The following is a 23237-nucleotide window of genomic DNA, read 5'->3' on the forward strand; positions in this document are numbered from 1 at the left end:
TTTGTCGGGTGTAATCGGTATAACGCGCAGAGTAGATTTGTGCATTTGCGCGTTAATCGAGCCTTTCGAGCAGAGGGAGCAAGCATTTTTGCACTCTTTAAATAATATATAAATTGTGGTGTACGAGAGAGCTCCCGAATGATAATAATATGGATTAACGTGATGTTTAGCTGATTGGACGACGAATTGCATTATTACGTGTTCAGCCTGCGCCATGAAAGCTAACTAGGAAACATTTTAATCCGGAACTGTGTCTATGCGCAAATGGAAATGTCGCAGCAAATGAATTTGCATAGAAAGTTGGAGTTTTGCATATAAATAGTACCGAGCCAGACACAATGTGTGTCATTACTTTAGAATTGCGTTTTCGCACCACAGCACTGTAATCGTATTGTCCGGAAAAGCCATAAATATATAAAATATTGGGTAACCATCGCATTATGAAAGCGATATTCCGCATCTCGCCCATAAAATCGTGATGTCATTATACTGAGCGTCGTATGTAATGTTGTTGACTGTTTTAGGACAAAAACATTCTGATAATATTCAGACATGCAATATAAAAATTTCTCTATCTTTAAGTAGCGAGATGAATTATATCAGATCATGAATGCAATTTTTCATGTGCGTATTATTATACACAATATATAACTTTATAATTATAATATGTATATATACATATAATTTATTATATGAAAATTTCAAGAATATAAATAATTAAATCATTCTCGTTTCTCTTTTTTTTACATGATTGAGAAATTACTCAGAAAAATAATTTATATTGAAAAAGCAACATTATAAAAATCGTTATCTGAGAACTTTTAGTTTTAGATATACTTTAATTATTTTTCGTATATGTATATTTCATTTCACATATAGAAAGAATAAAAGATATATAAACTGTAAAACATACATGAATTGAGAATATCTAGAAATTATAATTAAACGTACAAAATTTTTTTCGTTTTTATTATTCCCGTCTTTATCAGAAATGCTAATGTCACAAAAAATGTATTTTATATCTAGTTTGTGAAGAATATTCTCAATGAAAAATATTTTGGTTGAATGTAAACTGACAGTACAGAGCAATCAGAAACGCAAAAGGATAGAAAAATAGATTAACTGCAGTTAAGTTGTCCTTCCCGAGAACTTCTCAATTTCGCGTGATATATACCCACGCTTGAATATCGTGGAACTGCAAAAGGATCTCTGAGATAAAATAGACAGGAGAGAATGAAACGCGATCATGATGTCACGTAGCAGTCGACGCGTTAAATTGCGGAAACACCCCTTTTTCGCGGGTCTCTCTCTCTCTCTCCATTTCCACTGTACCTTTCGGGGGGCAGACACAGACGTGCGTAATTTTCGGCGGCGATTGTGGCCAACGTTAGTACGGTCACCAGGAAGCAGAGAGCCTCGAGGGTCCACTCGAATCGGCAGGCACCCAGGGATTCCGCAGGAGTCCCATCGTAACCCGCTAGGATTACGATCACAGAGACCGGTATTACCAGGCCAGTCACCAGCAGGTCCGCCAGCGCCACGTTCACGAGGAATGCGTTTCCTGGAAAAAGAACCCGCGTGAAACTCATTAAAGTAATTAGCTTGCGAGTTCTTGCGATCTGGAAACGCTCGAGAGAGCCGACGTTCCGCACTTTTTGCGTTCGAATTGCATTGTAGGCGCGATCGTGAGGGCAGATGTACCCTTGAGTAATGCTCCCATATCGCGTAAAATCTCAAAATTGCTCGAAACGATATCTAAATTAATACTAAATACACGAATCGTTTATTTTCCAAGCGGAGTAAGCTCAGTTCTCGAAAACTTGCCGAAATCAATAGACGCGAGTTTATAGCCGCTTTCCTCACACGAAATTCATAATCTCTTAAAACTTTTCGCATGAACGGTTCAGACAACTTTTATTTCGATTAATTTCTTGTTAGATAAGTGGATTTCATCACGACATGACAGGTGACAATTTCACCTTTCAAATTCATTTCACAAAAATTTAATGACAGTATAATCAGAATATAATAAAACAATATTTTTTAACATCTGTGAAAAAAATGTGTTCTTGAGCATTCGCAATACATACAATATTAGCTGTAATTTCAATTTTAACTAGATATTATCGAGAGGTGGGTGGAAGGTAGCCGGGCAGTGAATCGTGCTAAATACGTGTAAATTAGAAATTTTATTCTTTTGTTTTTTTCCCTCTATTTCTATATCCGCTGATACATAAGCCGGTCGTTTTGTCACGATTCAATGTCGTTACAATTTACCATCCGAAATGTAATCCAGTGGGTTAGACCTCATCTTTTCCGATCGATCGCGCGCGCTTCGCCGCGGCGTACGCTATTTGGAGTGGGATTTTCAGACTGATATAAATTCGCGGGATAACCGTGTTGGACACGTACCGATCTATCGCGCACGACGCCAGGATTTCGCCTGTACTGCCAAAAGCGTCTAAGACGTCCCGCACTTTTCCTCTTCCGTTGGCAGAAGTGCCAGCCTTCGACCGAGTATTCTTGTGCCAAACTATTATATTACGCAGACTATCATCTTGAACCTTTTTGCAGCTTCGCGCTCAGCTAAAGCAGTGCGGAGAGAACGCTTGATTTTCGCCGCCGCCGCGGCCGCGCCGAAGAGAAAACTCGGAGAGAACGCGGCCGGCCAATCTCCAACATTTAATCAACGCACGCCCACAGGGGCATAATATCGGAGGTCGTAGCTTCTGCTCGGGCAAATCGTAAAAGCCATAGTAATTGCAAAACGATGTCGGCCGAAACGAACAGTCACGCCGGCTGTAAAACTTTACTCAGACGGCGGCAACGACGACGATGATGACGACAACGACGACAAGGACGAGGAGGACGACGACGGCGACAAAAAAAGGCGAGGATAAGGCCACGGTGCCGCTGTCGCAGCTGTTATTGCGAGTCAACGATTATAGCGTTTCATAAGTTCATACGTAGAGCCTGGCGTAAGCGAAATACCAAATTGTAGAAAGTCACAGAAAGAAAGGGGCGTAATATCCGCATTACCTCACATTGCCCCTCTCACGACACGATATATTCCCTCGATTCTCGGGGATTTCCCCGAGATCAATACCCGACGAAGACACGGAGAAAAGGAAATAATATCCGTACGTCGTCACGTCCTTAGGGGAGTATAACGCTATAATAAGATTGCGCGCTTCTGCACGAGAGAGAGAGAACGAACGTATGCCGTTACGCTCGGTCGCACCGCGCGCTCTATGAGTAATAAAATGCGTAATAAGATTTTTTTTTCACCAAGTGTGCACGCTAGAGCATCGGGCTTTCACGCCAGGGTTTAACGAGCCGTCCTCGAAGGAAAAGGCCGATGTTGAACAGCGAACATTGGGAATGAACGAAGTTTTCATTAGTCAATCGCCTCGTCGCTGCATGCAATATGCATGCAGCGCGCGTACGCGCGAGAAATAATTATTATAATTATACATTTCCTCGTAGCTGCACTTTACCCGGCGTGCTCGCGGGTTGTTGTTGTCTGACTTCACTCACCCTTATAAGATAAATTTTCATTTACTATGGTTTCCTTATGTAAATAGATACCGCGCACAATGGGATAATGCCTCGCGCCGACGTGAAAACGACGCACTGGGTTATCAAGTATTCAAATTACATTTTAGAAAAAAAAAACATTGTACATTGTTATAAGTACCGAGCATCTCACGACTTTAACCGCGCGGCTTAATTGAGCGGCGAAAGCACTTTTAAGAAGTCATCAACACCTATAAATTACGGACAAAGCGGCGCGTTGTAAGTTGCAGCCTCTGCACGTATAATTTCAACTTTTTTTCCCGACGTCTTATCGCCATCTCGCACTGACGTACTTGGCACTGACGTTTTACGTTAAAGCACATAGTATATAATTGTAGCATATTATATCATTTTACTTATATATACTTGCAATATAAAACTTTAATCAATCATTTATTTAATATTCTTATTGGTTCTACTGCAAAGCTGTCAATGACTGACTAAACATACATGTGCAGGATACCCGAGGAATTAATAATTCTAAAGCTATTTAAAGCTTAAGCGTTAAAAATATCTGAAAATGTGCTCCAGCAGATAAAGTAAATTACATCGCGACGTTATATCCATAGACGACACTCTCTCGTTGCAAAGCTGAGGCGACATTTTTACCAAGGGCGACCTCGGACTTGTCGCTTTCGGGGAAGCGCGAAACGTAGTGGCACCAACACGTCAACGACTCTGTACGGCCGCAAACGTGTTCGCGCCTTTGGCGAGAATATTACACTGCGATAAAAATGATTACGCGACAAATTGCACCGCCCGCGCTTCGGGAAGGCGAAGGAAGTCAACTGCCTTTCGCCACCCCCCCGTCCCGGTTAATAGGATGAAATATCGCGCGGGTGGGTAAGCGAAAAACCCGGGGGAGAGAGTCGGCAGAGAAGAGACCGCGGCAGGCAGAATCGAGAGATCTGCTCTCTCTTCAGGTATCGACGAATTAAGCCCCGCAGTAGTAGTCGCTTTTGCGCCGCGCGGCGCCCGGCGCCCGGCGCCCGCATTCGCCGATCGCATTTTCCGGAGGTACGTTTCGGCGTGACGAGATCTGATCGATTCAGCGGTTGATGCGTGGAATAAATTATCCCGCATCAGCGCTCGTGGCGTCACTTCGAAATTGATTCTCTCTATCTCCCTTCTCTATATCTCCATCTCTCATCCGGGGTCCCCTGTCTAGCCGCAGTGCCGCAGCATCGTCATGGGAACGTGCACCCTCCCCACCAAGGGGTATTCTTCTACGTACCGAATGAATCCGCGCTGATCAGAATTTGTTTTAATCGATTTACCGAGTCAGCCCGCCGCTCGCGCTCACGTGTTCTCTTTCTCCTCGCTCGCCGGGGCCTCGTTTCACGAGCGCCGAACCGAACTATTCGCCAACCGCACCGCGGAGTACTCCAAGTATTCGCATTACCGGCGGGGATTCACCGCGTTCGGCCGCCGCCTCCGTGATCGGGGTTTCCAAGGGGAGCATCCAGACGAGACGAGATGGGACAGGAGAGCGAGGAGAATCGAGTGAGGGACTAGGGAGAGAAGGGGGTAGGAGAAAGATATGGAACGGCGCTCTCTCGTTGCGGCATTAGATACAGGGCGGGCAGGAGTTATACGGGAACCGGGTCCGCTCGTGCGGCTACGCGCCGCGAAATTGACTCGCTCATCCGTGTACACCCTTATAGCGACCCCACGACTGCGCAATCCATTACGGCGCCATCGGGTTACCGGGCATCGCGGATACGCTGCGGTGTTGGCTTTTTGTTTCTCTCGAGTTCTCGCCGCGCCGCGCCGGCAGAGTTCACGCAAACGAAGCCGAAGTCCGTCCGACACTTCACGTCCGCAGTAGAAATGGGGTTTACGTCAGGCACGAACGGACATCCACGAGCATTTTCCCGCGCGATCCTCTCTCTCTCTCTTATCTCCCTCTCTCTCTTTCTCTCTCTCTCGTACATATACGTCGCGCGCCGCACACCGGAGACGTTCCTCCGGCCGACGCGCGCGACGGACGCGGGGGAAAAAGGAGGAATCGCGTGTTAGGGCCGGATTTCCGGCTACAGACAGGCCAGTTGCCGTCGCGTCACGTTCAGACGTATTTATTGGAAAGGGACCGATCGTGAAGTTCGAAATTGCGCCCGCGATCGGCACATTAAAACTTCAATCTCGTTACAAGCTTTATTTCATGTCCTACATTGTTCCGTCCTTATCAAGCTCTTGTATTGTTAACCATTCGCATAAAAATTGACATTGATTCGAGGAAAACAATAAATATTTCTCTCAATAAAGATCCGTTTTATACAATCCAAGTCTTTTTTACTTTGAGAGATATATGCTGCTCTATAAAATACCATCAATGTAAAGAAATTATATAGATACTCAATATACAATTATTAAGTAAAATTATTAAGCATTATTATTATAAATTATTACAATATTATTATTACAAATAAAAATTTCAAAACTAAATAATGAAGAATTATGTTTTAATCATACAAAAGAATTAAATTAATATATATAATATATCATCATTATGTTTTCATCAATATTTGCTTTGCTCAATAAAAACGAACAAGACATCAAAAACAGATATTTTCATAAAAAAGAACTGATAGCTTATATTATATTCGTATTGTTTTTTTATTTAGTTGGTTAAAGACATCGCGTTTGACGTTCAAACACGTTCTATTAAGTACACGAGCACTTCCATCATAACTACGTATCAAGGATTCATGTATCTTCACTCGCGGCCGATATCAAGATTTTATACCCTATTTGAAACGCACATATTGGACGTGGAAACGATCGTGGAGCACCATTGAAGACCGTCTTCTAGAGAACAATTGCATTCGTCATGTCAGAGTCGGATGCGTTCTAGATCACTATAAAATCAAGAAATAGTCGCGGACGATCCGGTTAATCCTCGTTACCGCGATAATAATGAAGTTTCCCGTTGTCATCGCGGCTTGAGAGACGACCGCGTCGCGGCGAGCTGAGAACTTTATAGCTGGGAAAACGAGGAAAAAAGAACGAGATTTTCTCGGTGAATAGCTCTCCGGACGAACGCCAGTATTATTTGCACCACTATCGAGATTCATGCAGAATAAAATAGCGGTAAAAATGTTTCGGACCGTTTCAATAAGAATTACGAGGATGGTCAGTGTGTGACGGCACACAGTTATAAAACCGAGAAACTCGGCAAATTAAAGTGCTGAGAAGAAGAGAAAAAAGAAAGAGAAAAGGACGAAAAAAAAGAAAGGAAAGAAAAAAAAGTCATTCAAAGAGAGAAAAAGAACAGTAAGGTAAAATTGATTTGCTGCTCTGGGACTAAATCTTCTCTCGGAAAGTATATGTAATATATAAATATATATATATATATATATATATATATACGCGTGATGAAAACCACTATATAAAGCAACAATTAGTTTGATAGATATATAAATAGAAAATAATAATATAATAAAGACAAAAATTATAACCGACACAGATACCTTACAAAAAAGGAAGTGTTTAAAACATTACGATCTTCATATTCAAAATTTAAAAATATCAGGATATTTACTACTGATATTAAAAATATGCGGTAAATTGTCATTTTTTTTGAAAATTTTTTTCAAGAAAACCAACTCTTTTTTAAATCTGTCAATAAATATAACACTAAATATTTCTTTCAAGTTAAAAGTTCTGAGATAAAATTCGTAAATGGATAATTTTTTTCAAGCGTTCGCATTTCTCTATGACAAATTAAACTTGTGGATTTAAATTGAATATAAAGATAAGAAGACAAAGGATGAGGAAGAGCGATATACTTAGCCGACAATGTAATTACGTTTCCATCCCCATTGCTTTGTATATCATTCCGTCCACAATGTCATTGTTATTACGCTCTATGCGGAGTGCTCGCGTGCAAATAATAATTATCTCGGGTCGGCCCGAGCCACGAGCCAGCGCGGAGACAACGACATACGATAGTGTCCAGGGATTATTTATTATCACGCCGGCGTATCTGCGGAGGATGAGAGAGAGAGAGAGAGAGAGGGAGAGAGAGGTACGGTTTGCAAATAATACGAAAAATCGATCTCGTCATTGCCGCAGGTATAATGGCACGTTGAAGATCCCATCTTCTCAACAGATTGTGCCGACGACGTTCTTTACTGTTACGTCCTTCCTCGGCCGGATACAGACGGAGGACGCTTTTGTCCGTGGAGACGCAAAAAAAAAAGATAAGAGATCTTACCGTAGCGATATATACGAAAGAACGTTGTCGCGAGGCACGTCGGAAATGTACGACCCCCTGGATGGCTTTTAGTCGGATATACTTCTATAGAGTAAAAACTTTCGTCGTTGCATTTGTCGATGAGAGCATTCTCTTTCAGGTACCGCTGCCTTCCATCCACCCTCTCTCTCCCTCGCGCCCCATTCAATTCTTCCCAATGTCGCTTTTACTATTTTAATTCTCCACCTCAAATTTATATAGCGCGAGAACGATTCTCTCTCCGCCTTCGCAAGCGAATTCTGCGTTCGCTATCGTTTTTTATTAGCAATCGTAAAGGCAAAATTACGGGCGTACCTCGCTTGTTCAGCTGATCCTCCACTACCACGGCGGATATCATGAAGACGTTACCCACGCTCCCGCTGACGGCGAGGGAGGCCAACAGCAAAAGTCGGGCCACCCTCGACCAGGCTGACGACAAGGTCACTGGAGAAATGTCGTCGCTACTCATGTTGCTACTCATGTTGCTGATCGCCTTGCTGAGTCTTTCAGACTCGACACCGATAATATTAGCCACGGTGCTTGTCACACCGTTGTAGATCACCGTCGCATTCATTCTGAAACTGAAAACAAAAATAGATCGTTACTTATAGAATGGTTTTACGCTACAATAAAGCGATAATAAATAAACCTGCTGGTTGATGGATACTTCAACATCATTGAATTGAGACAGGCTAAGATTTCAATAAAGATCGTAATGAGAATCTGCACTCACTTTCAAATACGAATTACAATTTACAATTGCAATTTATCGACTGAGCCTATATATTTAACTAGATACTTTCCTCGGGAGTATCTCACGGATGATTAGCGACAAAGGCAACAAAGTTTATCTTCGATGAGCAACACATCCCTTCCGTCTTTCACCAATTTAAAGGACGGTTCATGGTGGTCTGCAAGTCTGGAACACGGAGGAAACGAGGCTGAAGCTATTCGATATCACGCTATTACACGGAGAGAGGCCCTTTGAAGATTAGGGCCGACAAGACCATACCGACCACCCTAATTGTGAATTATCGATCGGACCACGGTGTGGGGATAGTCACCTGTTCCGACCGTGGCCCATGTTAGGTTTCCACAATATCCTCGTTGTCGCTAACAACATCTGCGCAATATCATGGTAATTAGCAAATATAAGTGTCGTGGCACGCAGTCAGATAACAGCTGACGCTGTACGGAACGTTGGAAAAGAACGTTTTAGAATTTAAGGATGCATAATACTCGTCTAAACTATCTTTCATCTTTGAGAAGAAGTTTTACGGACACGCTAGCTTGCATGAATAAAAAGAAAATGCCTTTGCTTCTGTTTTTCAAAAAATGTGTTTCGCAAAATATGAAGAAAGATATTAGAGATTTTATTTGCTTATGGTGAAAATTAAAATATTCATTTCAATATAAATAAAAAATCGCAATAAAGGCTATATAATTTGTAAACCGAGAAAGTAATTTGTTATCTGTAAAAGTATATTATATTTTTACGGATACGATTAAAAGCTTAGTTAGATTTTATTTGATCCTTTGATATTATAGTGTATATTATTTTATTTTGTATGAATGACAAAATTATACAATAAGATTATCACCAATTATAATGTTGAGATATAATGCTAATCGTAATAAAATCTTCAAAAGACATCTTCCATTTTTCAACGTCCAAAATATAAAACATTTACATTTATAATTTCTTATATACAAACTTTTAAACTCTTCTTTTCAATCTTGCGCACGTAAATGACAAAAATATAGGTCATGTGTTTTAATTTAGATTATTATGTTTATTATTATAATTTATATGATTAACATTAATATTAATTGTACCTACTATCAATTTATGTATGAAGCTTATCTATTCTGCTATATTCTACACGTGAATAGAAATGTCTCGGGTGTGCCCATAGCGTTTCCAAAGTGGATCTTAAATTTTCATTAGCAAATGAAGCCTCGGGCGGCCATTTAAATGTTTAACACGGTCTATTCCGCCGGGCGGCGGGCACGAAGAAATTGATCGCGAAAATTGCGTTTAATAATAAAGCTGCATCATCACTCTTTCTTCCGATCGACAAGCCATCGTTCGTTACTTATAGAAATATTTTCACTTGTTGCATTAGGGCTTGAAATGGCGAGCCCCTCGAGCCAATAATCTCATCAATCCCATTACGTGATCTTTCACGCACATCGACGTCGAATCAATTTCCCCGCGACGTCGCCGGTATCTTTTCCTAATTGAAAAACGACTTCTGCGAGTGAGCGAGACACCATTCATGCCGTGGAAAAAGCGGTAACTGCAAATTCCCGCTTCCATCTTCGCGCGAAAGAGGATCAGCCGGGAATGATCGATGTTCGTTGTATACGAGATGTCCCAAAACTCGATCTCACTTCTAAGGCTTTCTTCGACCTTTTAAAGATTCTTCATGGATAAGAACTGAATTGATCACTATTCAGTTTTTCATGAACTGTTAATTTTTATTTTTGACATTGTAAATTTTTGATATTAGATATATCTTGATATATCTATGTCCGTTAAAGTAAAAACCAACTGGAATTGTATAAATATACTAAACTTTTGCCATTTATTGTGTAATTTGCGAGACTCGCTGTTCCTAATTGCTCGCGATTCAAAAGATACGAAAATAAAAAGTCCACAGGCCGAATAAATGTCACGATGATTTTAAAACACCCTGTACAAAGAACTTGTACGTCTTACGAATTCGGGGGGGGGGGGAGTACGACTCTTACGTCCGCTTTAAGCGGCTTTTAAATTGTAGATCTATTTCGAGAGGTGTCTCCGACTGTCTGACTACTCGACGAGACGTATAGATTACAATCTCATTGCTACACCTTGCGAAAGTGGATCTCATTCGCGATGCAAAAAGATGCAAACGGTCCCATCGGCGGAAGAGAGCATCTCACGTTTCACGAGTCTCCTCCAATCCCGTTCGAATGTATGCGTAAAAAACGAGTTACACGTTCGTCCTCTCGAACCTAGGAGCGCGCGTCTACCAAAGCGCGCAACGATGGATGTGCTTACAACGGGATGTTGACGGAGAACCACCAGGGTCCATCGACGGTAGATCCTGAATGAGCTAAATTACAAGAAGATGTGATTGCGTCTCCGCGCATAGGAAAAAAAAAAGAAAGAGGAGGATTGACTCAGAAATCTGGGATGTTAACGGGGCATACGAATGCAGTCTTTTGAATTATTCCGACTGTACGGCGAAATCTACTCTCCCGCTTTACAATTGAGATCTCCACACACAATCTCCATACACGAGGAGCCACAAAATTCGGCTATTGCCACGTCCCCCGGACGGATTGTCGCTTTATCTATTTGGAGATGCGCGCGGCGGAGAAAGAGACGGAGAGAGCCAGTCGTCTAGTCCGAGCACTCCGAGCCCGAGTAGACCGACGCGCGACGGCGACATTGTCCCCTCGACACGTCTTGCAGTCGGAAATTTCATATTTCCATTCATACAGGCGGCGGAGGCGCGAGAGTCGTCTTACATATGACTCGACCCGTGAATGCAGACGGCAGGAAACCCCGCGAGATCTATTGTTACACCCAGCAGTCTCGCTCCGCGCGGTGATATCGGATTTCGGTGGGATCGATGATAGCCGGGGATACAGTTTAACACCCCCCCCCCCCCGCGCGCCAAGTCTAGTCTATGTCCGTTTCTCGTGCCTCGTATCCGACGGACGGGGGATAAAGTGCGGTGTTTAATTGCAACGATAGCGCTCGCACACGTTTAATTGCCACCCCTCGCCACTTGTGTACCCCGATCGACCGCCGTCCGTGCTGGCGGAAGTCGCGCTAAAATTTTTACGGCGTCGACATACGCGGATACGGGCGCTTGCGACCCACCCGAAAAAGAACGTGTATGACAATCTTCCGGACGACCGTTCCGGTCGGCGCGCATTTCGACTTTTTACGACTCATTAAAGCGGCCGAAATCGAAATTACGGCGCCGCGATATATACCATGTTTTATTGACGATAAAGCCGGCGAGGAGTAATTAGGTTCGTATCAAGTTTGCAAACTGCTTCATTTTAAGACTTTCGGAACTCCGCACACCCGCGTACGCGCGCGAGTGCCATCGATGCTCGAGGAGTGGCGCCGTTAATTTGCATGAAAGTAATCCGCAAATGAATATTCACCCGGCATATCATTAAGACCGTGAAAGGGGACGCGCGGGCCAGCCAGAGTTAAGAGTTAATGTTCACGCGTCCGTAACGATCAAAACATGTTCATTCCGTATTTATATATGTAAACCGTCGCGGAACTCACAGTACAAAATAAACATGAGCCTTCCTGCCAATTTAACAAGCTTTCGATGTCGCCTTACTCCGGTCCCGAGCGAGGAGCTACCGATCTAAATAATCTAAATAATTAATAAACCATCATGAGAACGTATCGAATAACGCAAAAGCGAATGACACATTTTTAACGTTAAACGATCTGTGCAATTACGCGCCATTGCCTTTATACGTCTTACCCTGAAGTATAGTTATGGATTGGATATATAACGCTATAACTCTTTTAATCCAAGAGGAGACGTTGTAAAGTAGATTCTTGAGCCATCGCGCGCCGATCGGCCGCGTATAAACCGTCGATGGACGATTACAGGGCGGAAAATAAAATTTCTGCGGGAAAACGTACGTGCCGGTGTGATAAAGGCGACAACAAATTTCGCGGATGGCGGGAGTTACGCGATTACGTGACGCGTCGGCCGGGAAGGTTACGAGAAAGTTTCTGGAGTGTAAAGTGGGCTTAAGGCAGCCGGAGGATAAGAAGTCACCGAGGCGAGGCTTTATGAGGAAGAGAGGGTTATAGAAAGAGAGACGGCGTAGTCGTGAGAATGTACACGGCTAAGCAAAAAATTCCTCTAGAAAAGTGCTCGAAACGGCCCGGAAGTTTCACGGCACCCGGATCCCCTTGACATCCGGGTCACGTACACCGGCATCTTTTAATAAATAATGCATCGTCGATATTTGGTGCGAGATGCTGTAATTTCCCGCGACTACATTTTTGACATGCTTTTACGAGGGACAGAACGGAATTAATAAAAACGTGAAAATTATGACGACTTACAATACAGTCTGAAAACAAAAAACATTCTACAATATATTTTTCAACGACAAATATAATTAACAGTCATTTTTTAATTATTTAAATTTAAGCTACTTGTTAAATCAATATAATTTCTTCATGTTTCACTCAAGCTATCTATATTTATAAGTAAATATTTAGTTTTAAAAAAATTATATAAATAAATGGTTAATTAACTAAAGTTAATTAACTAATGGAGGTTAATTAACTCTCCATATTAAAATTATAGAAATTATATATTTCAAATTTAATTTATTGTTTTTTATGTCTTTCACGTATGGCGATCTGTTAATGTTAAAAATGAGTAATTGCAAAATAAAAAACCGTTTATTCATTGCAAATTGAATTGTTACATCCACTACGATACTACGATACCTGAATTTTAAGATTATGGAAGACCAACCGAGGAGAGAACGGCGAGACTGCGTAACACGATCTTGAGCAGAAGGAAATTTTTATTAGCTCCTTTTTCGCGCGCAAAAAACCTGAATCCTAAAAGCACGCACCCACCATGCAGGTAGATCCCTTCATAATCTCGACCTCTTTATCTCCTTGCCCGCCCTCTGTAGTATCGTCTTACCTAAATGGATTTTAAATCATGTGAAACACAGCATCGCACCGATTACTATTTCTGTCCGCGACAGGAATGAATTTTTAGTTAGCTATTACTGGCGTGCGTATCATTACGCGCGACCGCCGCAAATCGTCTCGAATGGTCTACGAACCGGTATTCTGCGTATTCTTTTTTATTTCACCGCCTTATTTATCGCATAACTTTCTGACGACGGTGTCGCTCGTAAATCGAGAACTTCGGTGTCGCACTTAAATTTCTTGCTTTTTGCTCGCGAGATCCTCGATAATACGTCACGCGCTTACTACGGCGTAAGCGCCACGCACCACGGCAATTATGCATGCAGAAGAACAATTATAAATTATAAGTCGAGATTAAAAATGGTATCAACGTATATATCAGACTTGCCGCCACTTCTTAATGAAAATTTAGTACAATATTATTTCTGAGTAAAAAGTAAAACCAACTTAGAACGCTCGATAATAAAACCAATACAGTGAGGTAATAAATGGGCTATGAGAGTACAATGCGGTTGTTGGTGCGTAAATTGATAGTAATTTCATCAAATTAATAGTAATTTATTTAAAATTAATAATAAGTAGTAACCAAATAAATAACATTTACTTTGCCAGTAAATAACTAAAACCAACAATAACTATCTAATAGTAATCCGATATTATTTTTCTTACATTCTACGATCACCAAATTTGTAACCAAGTCTCAAATTAAAATCTAAAGATTGAGATGAAAAATAAACTTTCGTCGCACGTATTTTCATCTCCGATGTTTAATTCGTAGAAAGTTCTTTCAAAATTACGTAAATATCTCCGAAAATACTCCAAATTACTTAAGAAATCTTAAAGAAATGTAGATATAAAAAATACCTTACATTCCATATAACCATTATGGCACAACAATTTAAATTTTTCCTAATGAGGAAAATCGCTTTCCATTCGCAACATATTATATCAGGTTTTGCACGCTTTTTTTCTTTTTTAAGCGGCACAATAACGCATATTATGTGTCATTCAATACGTTATACTGCACACAATATCCATGCATTTAATGCACGTGGCATTATATTCCTGGGCTTAATAATAAAATCGATTAAACTGTCATTGACGCAAGATGTTTAATACCTTCCACCGCAGGAAATTTCTGCACGCTCTTCTATTTGCTTTATTTATTCCCTTAAACAATACACCGCGCTCGACGAAAGAATCCATTAAATGGCCTTGAAGCACAGTAGATCCCACCTGGCCTCGATCTTTTGTGTGACCGAGCACAATCGGTCGGCAATTTCGAAATATTAATAGAGGAACTGATGCTGTGCGAATACGAGGTACACGGATCTCTTTATTGCGCGTCCCCTCCCAAAAAAAAGGACACCCACGCGCGGAAGAAAAACAAGATTGGTACTGCCAGCATTGTAGTATATCGTATCGCAATATTGCTAAGAGAATTAAAATGGAGAATCTCAATAGGAGCTTCTTTATGCCACGCTCTAAAGCAAACGCGCGTTCATAATATCGCCAATATATATTGCGAGCATAATAGGTATCGCGAGCGGCGGCCTGTGTCACAATCGAACAATACCGAGTCGAGATATGCGATCCCGTGTACGATCCGCGCCGGAACGACGGATTTTTCATTACGGAACGTTTCCCCCCGTTTTTTAATTAATACGATTCGAGGCAGGAATGCGACGGGGCGCGGCGCGACTTTGTCCACGCGAGCGCGAGCGCGCGATCTGCATAGAATTCCGCCCTTTAAAATCTGCATCGTTAATTTCCGTCAGAACATCTGACGCGTACAAAAATGTGCCACGTGCATATGACAAGCGTCTAACTCGATCCTTTATCCGGACCGGGAACCGGGATAACGAACCGGCGCGGCGCGGCGCGCGCGGATTTAACTTGTCGAGCTGACGGCGCGGCGCGAGCGCGAGCGGACGATCGGCGCGGCGCGGCGGAACGACGACGACGACGGCAAGAATTCCATCCGCTATTTGTTAACATCTTTTCGAGATTAAATTTTAATCCCACACGGCGAATTGGCTTAACTGAAATCTCCTTAGTGTGTAGCGCCGCTACGGAACTGGATTTAAATCGTTTCACGCTACGCTGCCAGATTAGGTTGCTCCCGAGAGCGCAGCTGGAATTGATATTTTCAGTACCGTGACCGTCGCCCGAGGGAAACTATTAAGTGCACGCTCGTTTCCTTTAAGTGTGTATGCAACGTAGATAAGTAGCTCGTCTATATATCCGCGTTCGTTTCCTTTCTCTTCGCCTTTCGTTTCTCTATTGTTTAAGACGCTGTCCCGAAAAATCAACAAAATATAATTAACACTTCCTGGAAAAATTACATTAGAAAATTAAGCGAGAAATAAGGAATTCTTCTCTTTACATCTCTATTTCCTTGAATACAGGATGCCCAACTTTTACCATTGAATCAACTGTTAATGACAGATTCGTTAAGAAACTTAGCCGTCAACTTCCCCGTCTTTGCAATTAGGCTTTTCCCATCAAATTTTCCGCGTTAATTAAACATCGAATTCAAATTTCCAATCAAGTCCAAGACTCCGATTCAAGGAATCAATCGTTAATTCTAAACTTGGCAGAATTAAACACAAGTGTCTTTTCCTTCAAAATTATTTTGTGACAAAAAACATATTAGGGAAATAAAAACAGATATCGCGTTGATAAGTTTGAAACACAATTGGAAAATACAAATGTAATTAACATAAATTTTAACGTAAATACAAGATGCTTTACTTCTAAATATAAATCATCTAGATAAAAAGAAGACTTTATATACTTTATATGGCATAACGCGAAAATTAATGGAAACATCCCACAAATTGGCTTCTAATTGCATAAATAATTAAAAACTAATTCTTTTAGCAAAATCGCATAGAACACAGCAATCAGATGGCAATCAACGCCCGTAATGTTCGCTACAATATTCACGAATACAAAGTGCACTTAGCAGAGCCAACGTAACCCTGTGACGCATTTACGAGCGGAGCGTGAGGTTCAAAGAGTCGAGTTACAGAAATGCATTTAACCAGAAACGTAAGGGGAGGGAGAAGGCACAAATCGTAACGTTTTACACGACAATTTCAGGATTAGGTAGCACCTTGGGGTTTTAGAGCCCGTCCGAATGGCGGCGGTTTCGCCTCGCAATGGTCTACGTCCGACCTCGTCGCGTCGCGACGATAAAAGAGGAGAAGGCCACCGTTTATTACGTCTCCCCCGTCAGTCATTATCCTCGCAACTCCTCCACGATATTGCGCCGGAACGGAACGACGCGACGGTGCCCGGACGGGGCGTAATCCGTGAATGCGGAGTAATCAGCGGCCGTTTGCGCGGCGGCATAATTGCCGGCCGCGTCTATTATGTGTCTCTGTACGCGCGGCCGACTGAAAACTTGCAGAATGCATTTCTGAATGAATGCGAAATTGTCCAGGTCCGGCGAGAGCCCGTCGACACGATTCCAGCGATTCTCCGCGGGAAATTTCGCGGACGCTGATGGCATTCGTCTCCGTCTCTCGTGTGTCTCGTCTCGCGAATAAATTCGCGACGAGCGCAAACGTCGGAAGAAACGCGCGAGACGTTTTCGCGCGCGCGAAAAGCTTTCTCTTATTTTTATTTACCGTGAAGATCATTTACGGGACCTCGAAGAATTCCAAGGAAACTGTGCGCGCGTCTTGCTAGCGGAAATATTGTCTGGCGGGTCACTCTGTGATCTGAAGTCCACCGTCCGGTCTTTGTGTCCGAGGGCGCTTCAAAGTGTAAAATTAAAGTGAATTCTTTGCTGTCTTCTCTAGCTTGGAACAAAGAAACAATTTTCGCACCCTGCCTCCGGCTTTCCTTTACGATGCTCAAGCGCCTCTCTCACGAGAGTCACCGTGTGTCGTCAGACGAGCTACTGAAATATTACGACACAATATCGATCACGTACGCTGTGCGCCACGATAAAGGAAAACCCATTTTTCGCGAATTTCACGTATAAACTGTGGCGTATCGTATCTAATAGTTGTATCAATTTGACTTGCGCTCTATTATTAAACTACTTCCTCTTAATGGTAATACTAATGGCGTAACAAAATAGGAAATGTGATTTTGTTAAGTACCAAAAAGTTTTTATTATTTATGCAACTCATACATTTAAATTTTTATATAGCATTTTTTAAGAAATCGCAGATGTACTATTAGCCTCGTCTTTTATTCCTTTCATTGTTAATAAAACTAATTTTATTATTACTAAAACATGAGTAGAGTTCATAAAATCTTCACGGATGCTGCTCTCGCGCGCGCGCGCGGCTATTATATCGCTTGAGCGATATTAATCCTCTTATTTTTAAACTCCTCCTATTAAAAGACACGAAAGTTCTTTCTGAATTTAAGGTCAATTCTTATCAGTCGGAAATAAGAAACCTACTTTTTTAATGAACCTGCCAGATAATACTTCTACGTTGTTACGTTATTACGTTATTAATCTTGTTCGAAACACGATGACGCGGTTCTTATAAAAATCTTATTTTACATTTTATGGTCGTCCAAAGTTGAAAGCGATTTTCTTCAACCTCTATCGGGAGCTGGTTAAGGATCAAAGCACGTCCCCAATATTGAGTTCATTTTCCGAGACTATAAAGGCAAGCAGCATATCGATCTCTAGACCCCGTGACACATGCTATTTATCAATTTTACATTTCCTTTTTTTACCCTTCGCTACATGGCATTCTATGTTCTTTTTCTCGTGAATGCAATTAAGTAACGCATATGTATATACGCAATATCATATGCATCGCATCTATGTACATAACTGAACATATATCATATACGGTAGTATTTTCATCGAACGTCATGACTATGTACCTCTCGGTCATTAATTAAACATGTTCTCTCTTCCGATTGCCGTTCATCTACTCTCTAAATTAATTTCGTCCGTCGATCTTTCGTAGACCCATCTGGGAAACTCGCTCTTGTTTGTACGGCACTTCTATCCGCCGCGATTCCATTCGTCCGTTATAAAACGTTGTTTACTTTGTACTCGACTCCGCTACAGAGCAAAGAAGCAATTCAGAAAGTAACATTTGAATACGGATTTTACGTGGGGGAATCCTGACTCTCTGTGCGGTGCGCGGTCGCGGGCGCATCGCGTCGGAGAGAAATCGTCGGAGAAATTGTTCGAACCATCGCGCGCATTTGACGCATATAATTACGAAATGCCGGGCGTGCATTTGCATAAGCTGCAAATTGGACATGGAAATTGCATGGTGTTTAGTCAACCGTTCATATATTCAATCGCGCCGGGGCCGGGGCCGGCCAGCGCCAGCGCCGGCATTCGTTTATAAGCCAACCAACGTCGGTCAACAATCATACCCGAAAGTTCAAACACATGTGTAATGCTTCCGATGAGCGTTTGTAAAATTTATTTTCCCCGGAACCCGCACGACGACGCCACGCCGTCGAACAGGCACCTCTCATTAAACGCAACCCACATGCCGTCGAATATGCATATGCGCCGCATCAGACACGCATCGCTGCGCCGCGCCGCGCGGTAATTAGAGAAAATTAAATCTACGTACAAGCTCCGCGAAACTCTTGTATAAACCACGTCTTTTTTGGGGGGGTTGAAAAACGTTGAAACCAATTTTCGCCACGCGCAGATTGCGCGTCTGCCGAGCGTCTGATGCGTTTCCGCCGTCGCGTCGCACGCCGCACGCGTGCTCCCCATTCTTTATTGGCCCCGGGGCTTCATGAAGCTTTAATATTTTTTTACACCCCGCGCGCGTTTGTGTCAAAGGATATTTCACTGTAGTCGCCGGCAAATATTTATTGCGTATCCGCTTTTGCGCGGGGATAATTTCATAATGCATTACTCGTTGGGGGCTGCCGTGAAGCTCTTTGATGCAAGGCCGAAAGTAGGAGGAAATCCACTTGAAAAACTTTATACTTGGCTCCGCCGGCATCCGAAACTTGAGAAATCCTTCAGACAGCTCGCGGAAAACTCGAGAGAGGCGGCGAGAGGAGAGAGAGAGAGGACCGGTGTTGCATCGCGATCGATATCGCGATTCAACGCGTTCCCGCAGAGAGAGAGAAGTCCAGGTTGACGCCTAACTTCGTTTGCACAGATGAAAACAGTCAAAGCATCCGTCTCGAGATAAGGCGGGGAAATGAAGTTTACTTCTTTCACGCCTGAAGCCTCTTTTAAGTGTCCGGACGCGATCGCAGAAAAATGATCTGTTTCGTTCTCGCGCTCCGTAATATCGAAGGCGGGAGCGTTATTAGAAACCAGGGAGGGGGAGGGGAGTCGCGATTAATCAGACGTCATTAAAAAACTCCCCTTGTTATATAAAGAGATCTAAAATCATATCCCGACGCGAAATAATAATACACAAGTATTCACTGGCATCGAAAGAGATAAAATTGCGTCGTTGGATAATCCCGTTAAAAGACTGTCTCGATCTCGTTACGGCATCTTCCTAATGAATTTTGCTTTAATTCCCGTGTTCCTTAATTCGCGTACAGGGATCACCATCTGATCTTAATAGCCTGCCGATCGAATTTTAGTAGTTACACAAACACGCGCGTCGCTCGCAAACGCTGTAATTTCTCTTCTGTTCCCTCTTACAAAGTCTTGCCCTCGCGAGAATGAAGAATACAGAATATATGATTGCTGTAAGACGTGTTTCACACAGCAGGCGGTCCTATTGACTAAGATCTTATTTACGGCGTCATCGAGCGATTTTTCAATCACGGATAAATGATTACAAGCGCGATAAAGGATGTAATAATTTTTATCGATTTCTATCCCGCTTGTTCCGATCTTGCGCATCAATTTAACATTTCTCAACATTGTTTATCGACATGCCAGATAAGTATAGGTATCTCTTTAAGATAAAGCCGCTGCTATTAATACTAATTTACGAAATATGAATGGAATTGGATATAAATGCGTTTATACACTATCTTGTCGGAAATCAATGTCTATTTTTTCTCTAATATATATATATATGTGCGTGTGCGTGTGCGTGTGTATAAAATCGCCACTTCGTCGGATTTAATTTGAGATTTTAGCTTTACTTATCTCCAGACTAACGGTCGAAATGCTATTTCCGAGTGAATCATCCGAAGAAATTAAGTCTTGTGAAAAGAAATTAACTTATCTAAATATAAAACATGACATTGACTACATCATAAATTGAAATTAAAGAAATATAAAAATGTCTTTTATATTCCTCTGATCTCCTCATTAATTGTGAGGTGGGTGTATAAGCAAAGGGCGCGTGGGAGAGAGAGATAAGATTAAAGAGATATATCGCTATTGTTTGACACATATTTGGCGCACTTGAAGCTGTAATTACACGATGTAATTACAGTGTATTGTATTTTGAATGCGGTTACAGACCGGAGCTCTCCGCAATCGCAATAACAGTCAATGCGAGGCGTATTTCATATTGCGTTCTCGACGTGCGGTGGCATACAACTAGCGGCCGCACCTTGTCTAAATGAATTTGCATAGACGGTTGAACAGTCTGCGCCAAATTTGCAACTCGCTCGCTTTGATATTCGTTAGCCGTGTAGCTTTTACGTTAGGACAAACGCCTCCAAAATTATGTCACGGAGAAAAATTTATATTAAATATTACTATGGTGTCGCACTATTATAGCTGCGGACCATCGAGAAATTATAAGTTAAAATACTATGTTTATGGTCAAAATTACGTTATTTAATTGTTTTTAAAACAATGATTATAGTATTTTAACTTGAAATTCCTCGATGGTCCGCATGGTCCGCAGCTAGTGCGACACTATAGTAATATATTTATTATAAAATTGTCTCCGTGACATTTCTAAAAAGAAAACCCACACAGATAGTGTTACCCCATTAGACGAAATATATAATTCTAAAACAACAGATCATCCCCATGCTTACTCGATACTCGCTCCTCGATCAAAATAACTTGGAACGCGACTGCTTTATTATGCAATTACAAGCTGCAACTGTATCGATCACAGTATATAACTATATATATCGTACACAATTAGCTTCAAATGACGTGCGCGCCGTAATTAGGTGTCACGTTTAAGATTATTGTGCACGATGAAGTTTCTAATTTATTAGCCTTAAATTGTTATTACGCAGTTGCACGCGGACGCGACGCGTTAACTATCTTCGTAGTTTTATTAACAGGGGAGGAGGACGGAGGAGGGAGTGTGGGCGGAAGCAAAGTCCTAGCCTAGTACCTAGTACTAACTCTCGCACCTCACGCGAAACTCACGCCCGGGTATTAAAGCGTGTGTACGGGCGACACAGGGATATCCGCGAACTTCGTCTAAATTAATTTTCATAGACGGCTGAACATCTCAATTTGTGCCGAATCTGCAAGTTGCCTCCCTTGATGTCGCTAGTTCGAATAGATCGCGTCCGCGCGCCCGGACGGAACCGTTCCGGGGCCCCTCAAGTTCGGCCCTTTAATAACTCACCGGCAATATTACGGCTCGTCGAGCTTCGCGACACGTCGCAGATAAATTGCATCGTTTAGCGGACACGCACCCGCACATAAACCCTTTAATCCCCGGTAAGCAATCAGGTCCGGCCGGTGCAGCCCGGCCGCTCAACGATATTACAACGGTTGATCTTGCCGGCCATCGAAATTCCGCAAAGGCCGGCTAATCCGGGCTTCAAAGCGACGTTATGTTTGATAGCGCGCTTTAATGGGTTCGCGATAAGAGATATGCACGACCGAGCATCGCCGCTAACGACGCCCGTCTTTTTTTCGATCTCTTATTTCCCGCCATAACGAAATGCGAAAGGATATTTACGGCTTTCATTATTGTCAAGCCGCTTAATAGTCAGATAAAAAATAGTCGGCACAATGTTGCACGATAAAAGTAGCAACTGTAAAACTATTGTCCCGATAAATGAAAACATTTCATGTTTTTTCCCCAAGGAAACCATTCATTACTAATAAAAAATAATTTTTTTTATATCCACACACAAAAGGATCATTTCATCAGTTTATAAAAACTAAAAGTGGAATTACACTTTCAAATTTTATTACAATCGACATTAAGTTCATATTATGAGAATGACATTATGTCAGATGTATTCTTGTGATAGCGGGTAATGAAATTTTTATCGTCGAAATCGAGCGGAAGATGAATAGGCCCCGCCGATGGAATTCCATATTAATTCGGGTCGATTTCTCTTGCGAGCTCGCTTGTACGCTCGCTTGTCACATATTCGCGCTGAGCCAATATCAGTACTTATTAATAAGCGTCGACTCCTCGCCTACTCGCGGTGACTCCTTTGTACTCGAAAATGAGTTTCGGGACGAACGTCACTTCGTTTCCAACAGTGCCGGGGAGCACTGCGCCGCTTCCTATCCGCCACGCGCGCGTTTCGGTATTCTCTGCCTGGTGAATAATTTAAACGAAGGCGCGGGGGACAATCACGTCGCACCGTTCTGCCTCCGCGCAGCAGCGCGGCGAATCCTGCAGCGGAGCTGAAGCCGTCGAGATCCCGATAGATCCTGCCGCGCGCGCGCGCGCGCGCGTTCGGGCTCTTTGACAAGATTAACCCTGTTTTCCGGCCAGGTTCAATCGTATCGGGGCACCAGCTGGTACGCGGCATCCCTTCATCGCCATTCTTTTCTAAATTTAAAGATGTTATCTGCATGCCGCTTCGCTCGATACGACACAAGCCGTCCTCGGAAACGGATGG

General features: G+C 42.4%; 1 protein-coding gene across 4 annotated transcripts in view; it reads right to left on the bottom strand.

Annotated features, from left to right (window-relative positions):
• The window catches only part of LOC139816502 (adenosine receptor A1), a 162873-nt gene that overhangs the window by 12514 nt on the left and 127122 nt on the right, over window positions 1–23237 (bottom strand). For all 4 annotated transcript variants that reach the window (XM_071784065.1, XM_071784064.1, XM_071784063.1 and 1 more), the window contains 2 exons: window positions 8126–8391; window positions 1333–1561 (listed from right to left, as the gene is read on the bottom strand). In XM_071784065.1, coding sequence (XP_071640166.1) covers window positions 1333–1561; window positions 8126–8384 — 488 coding nt within the window. In that variant the 5' untranslated portion in view covers window positions 8385–8391. The remainder of the gene's footprint in view (window positions 1–1332; window positions 1562–8125; window positions 8392–23237) is intronic.

This window comes from Temnothorax longispinosus, chromosome 7 (genome assembly GCF_030848805.1).
Source record: "Temnothorax longispinosus isolate EJ_2023e chromosome 7, Tlon_JGU_v1, whole genome shotgun sequence".
NCBI classification, from domain to species: Eukaryota; Metazoa; Arthropoda; class Insecta; order Hymenoptera; family Formicidae; genus Temnothorax; species Temnothorax longispinosus.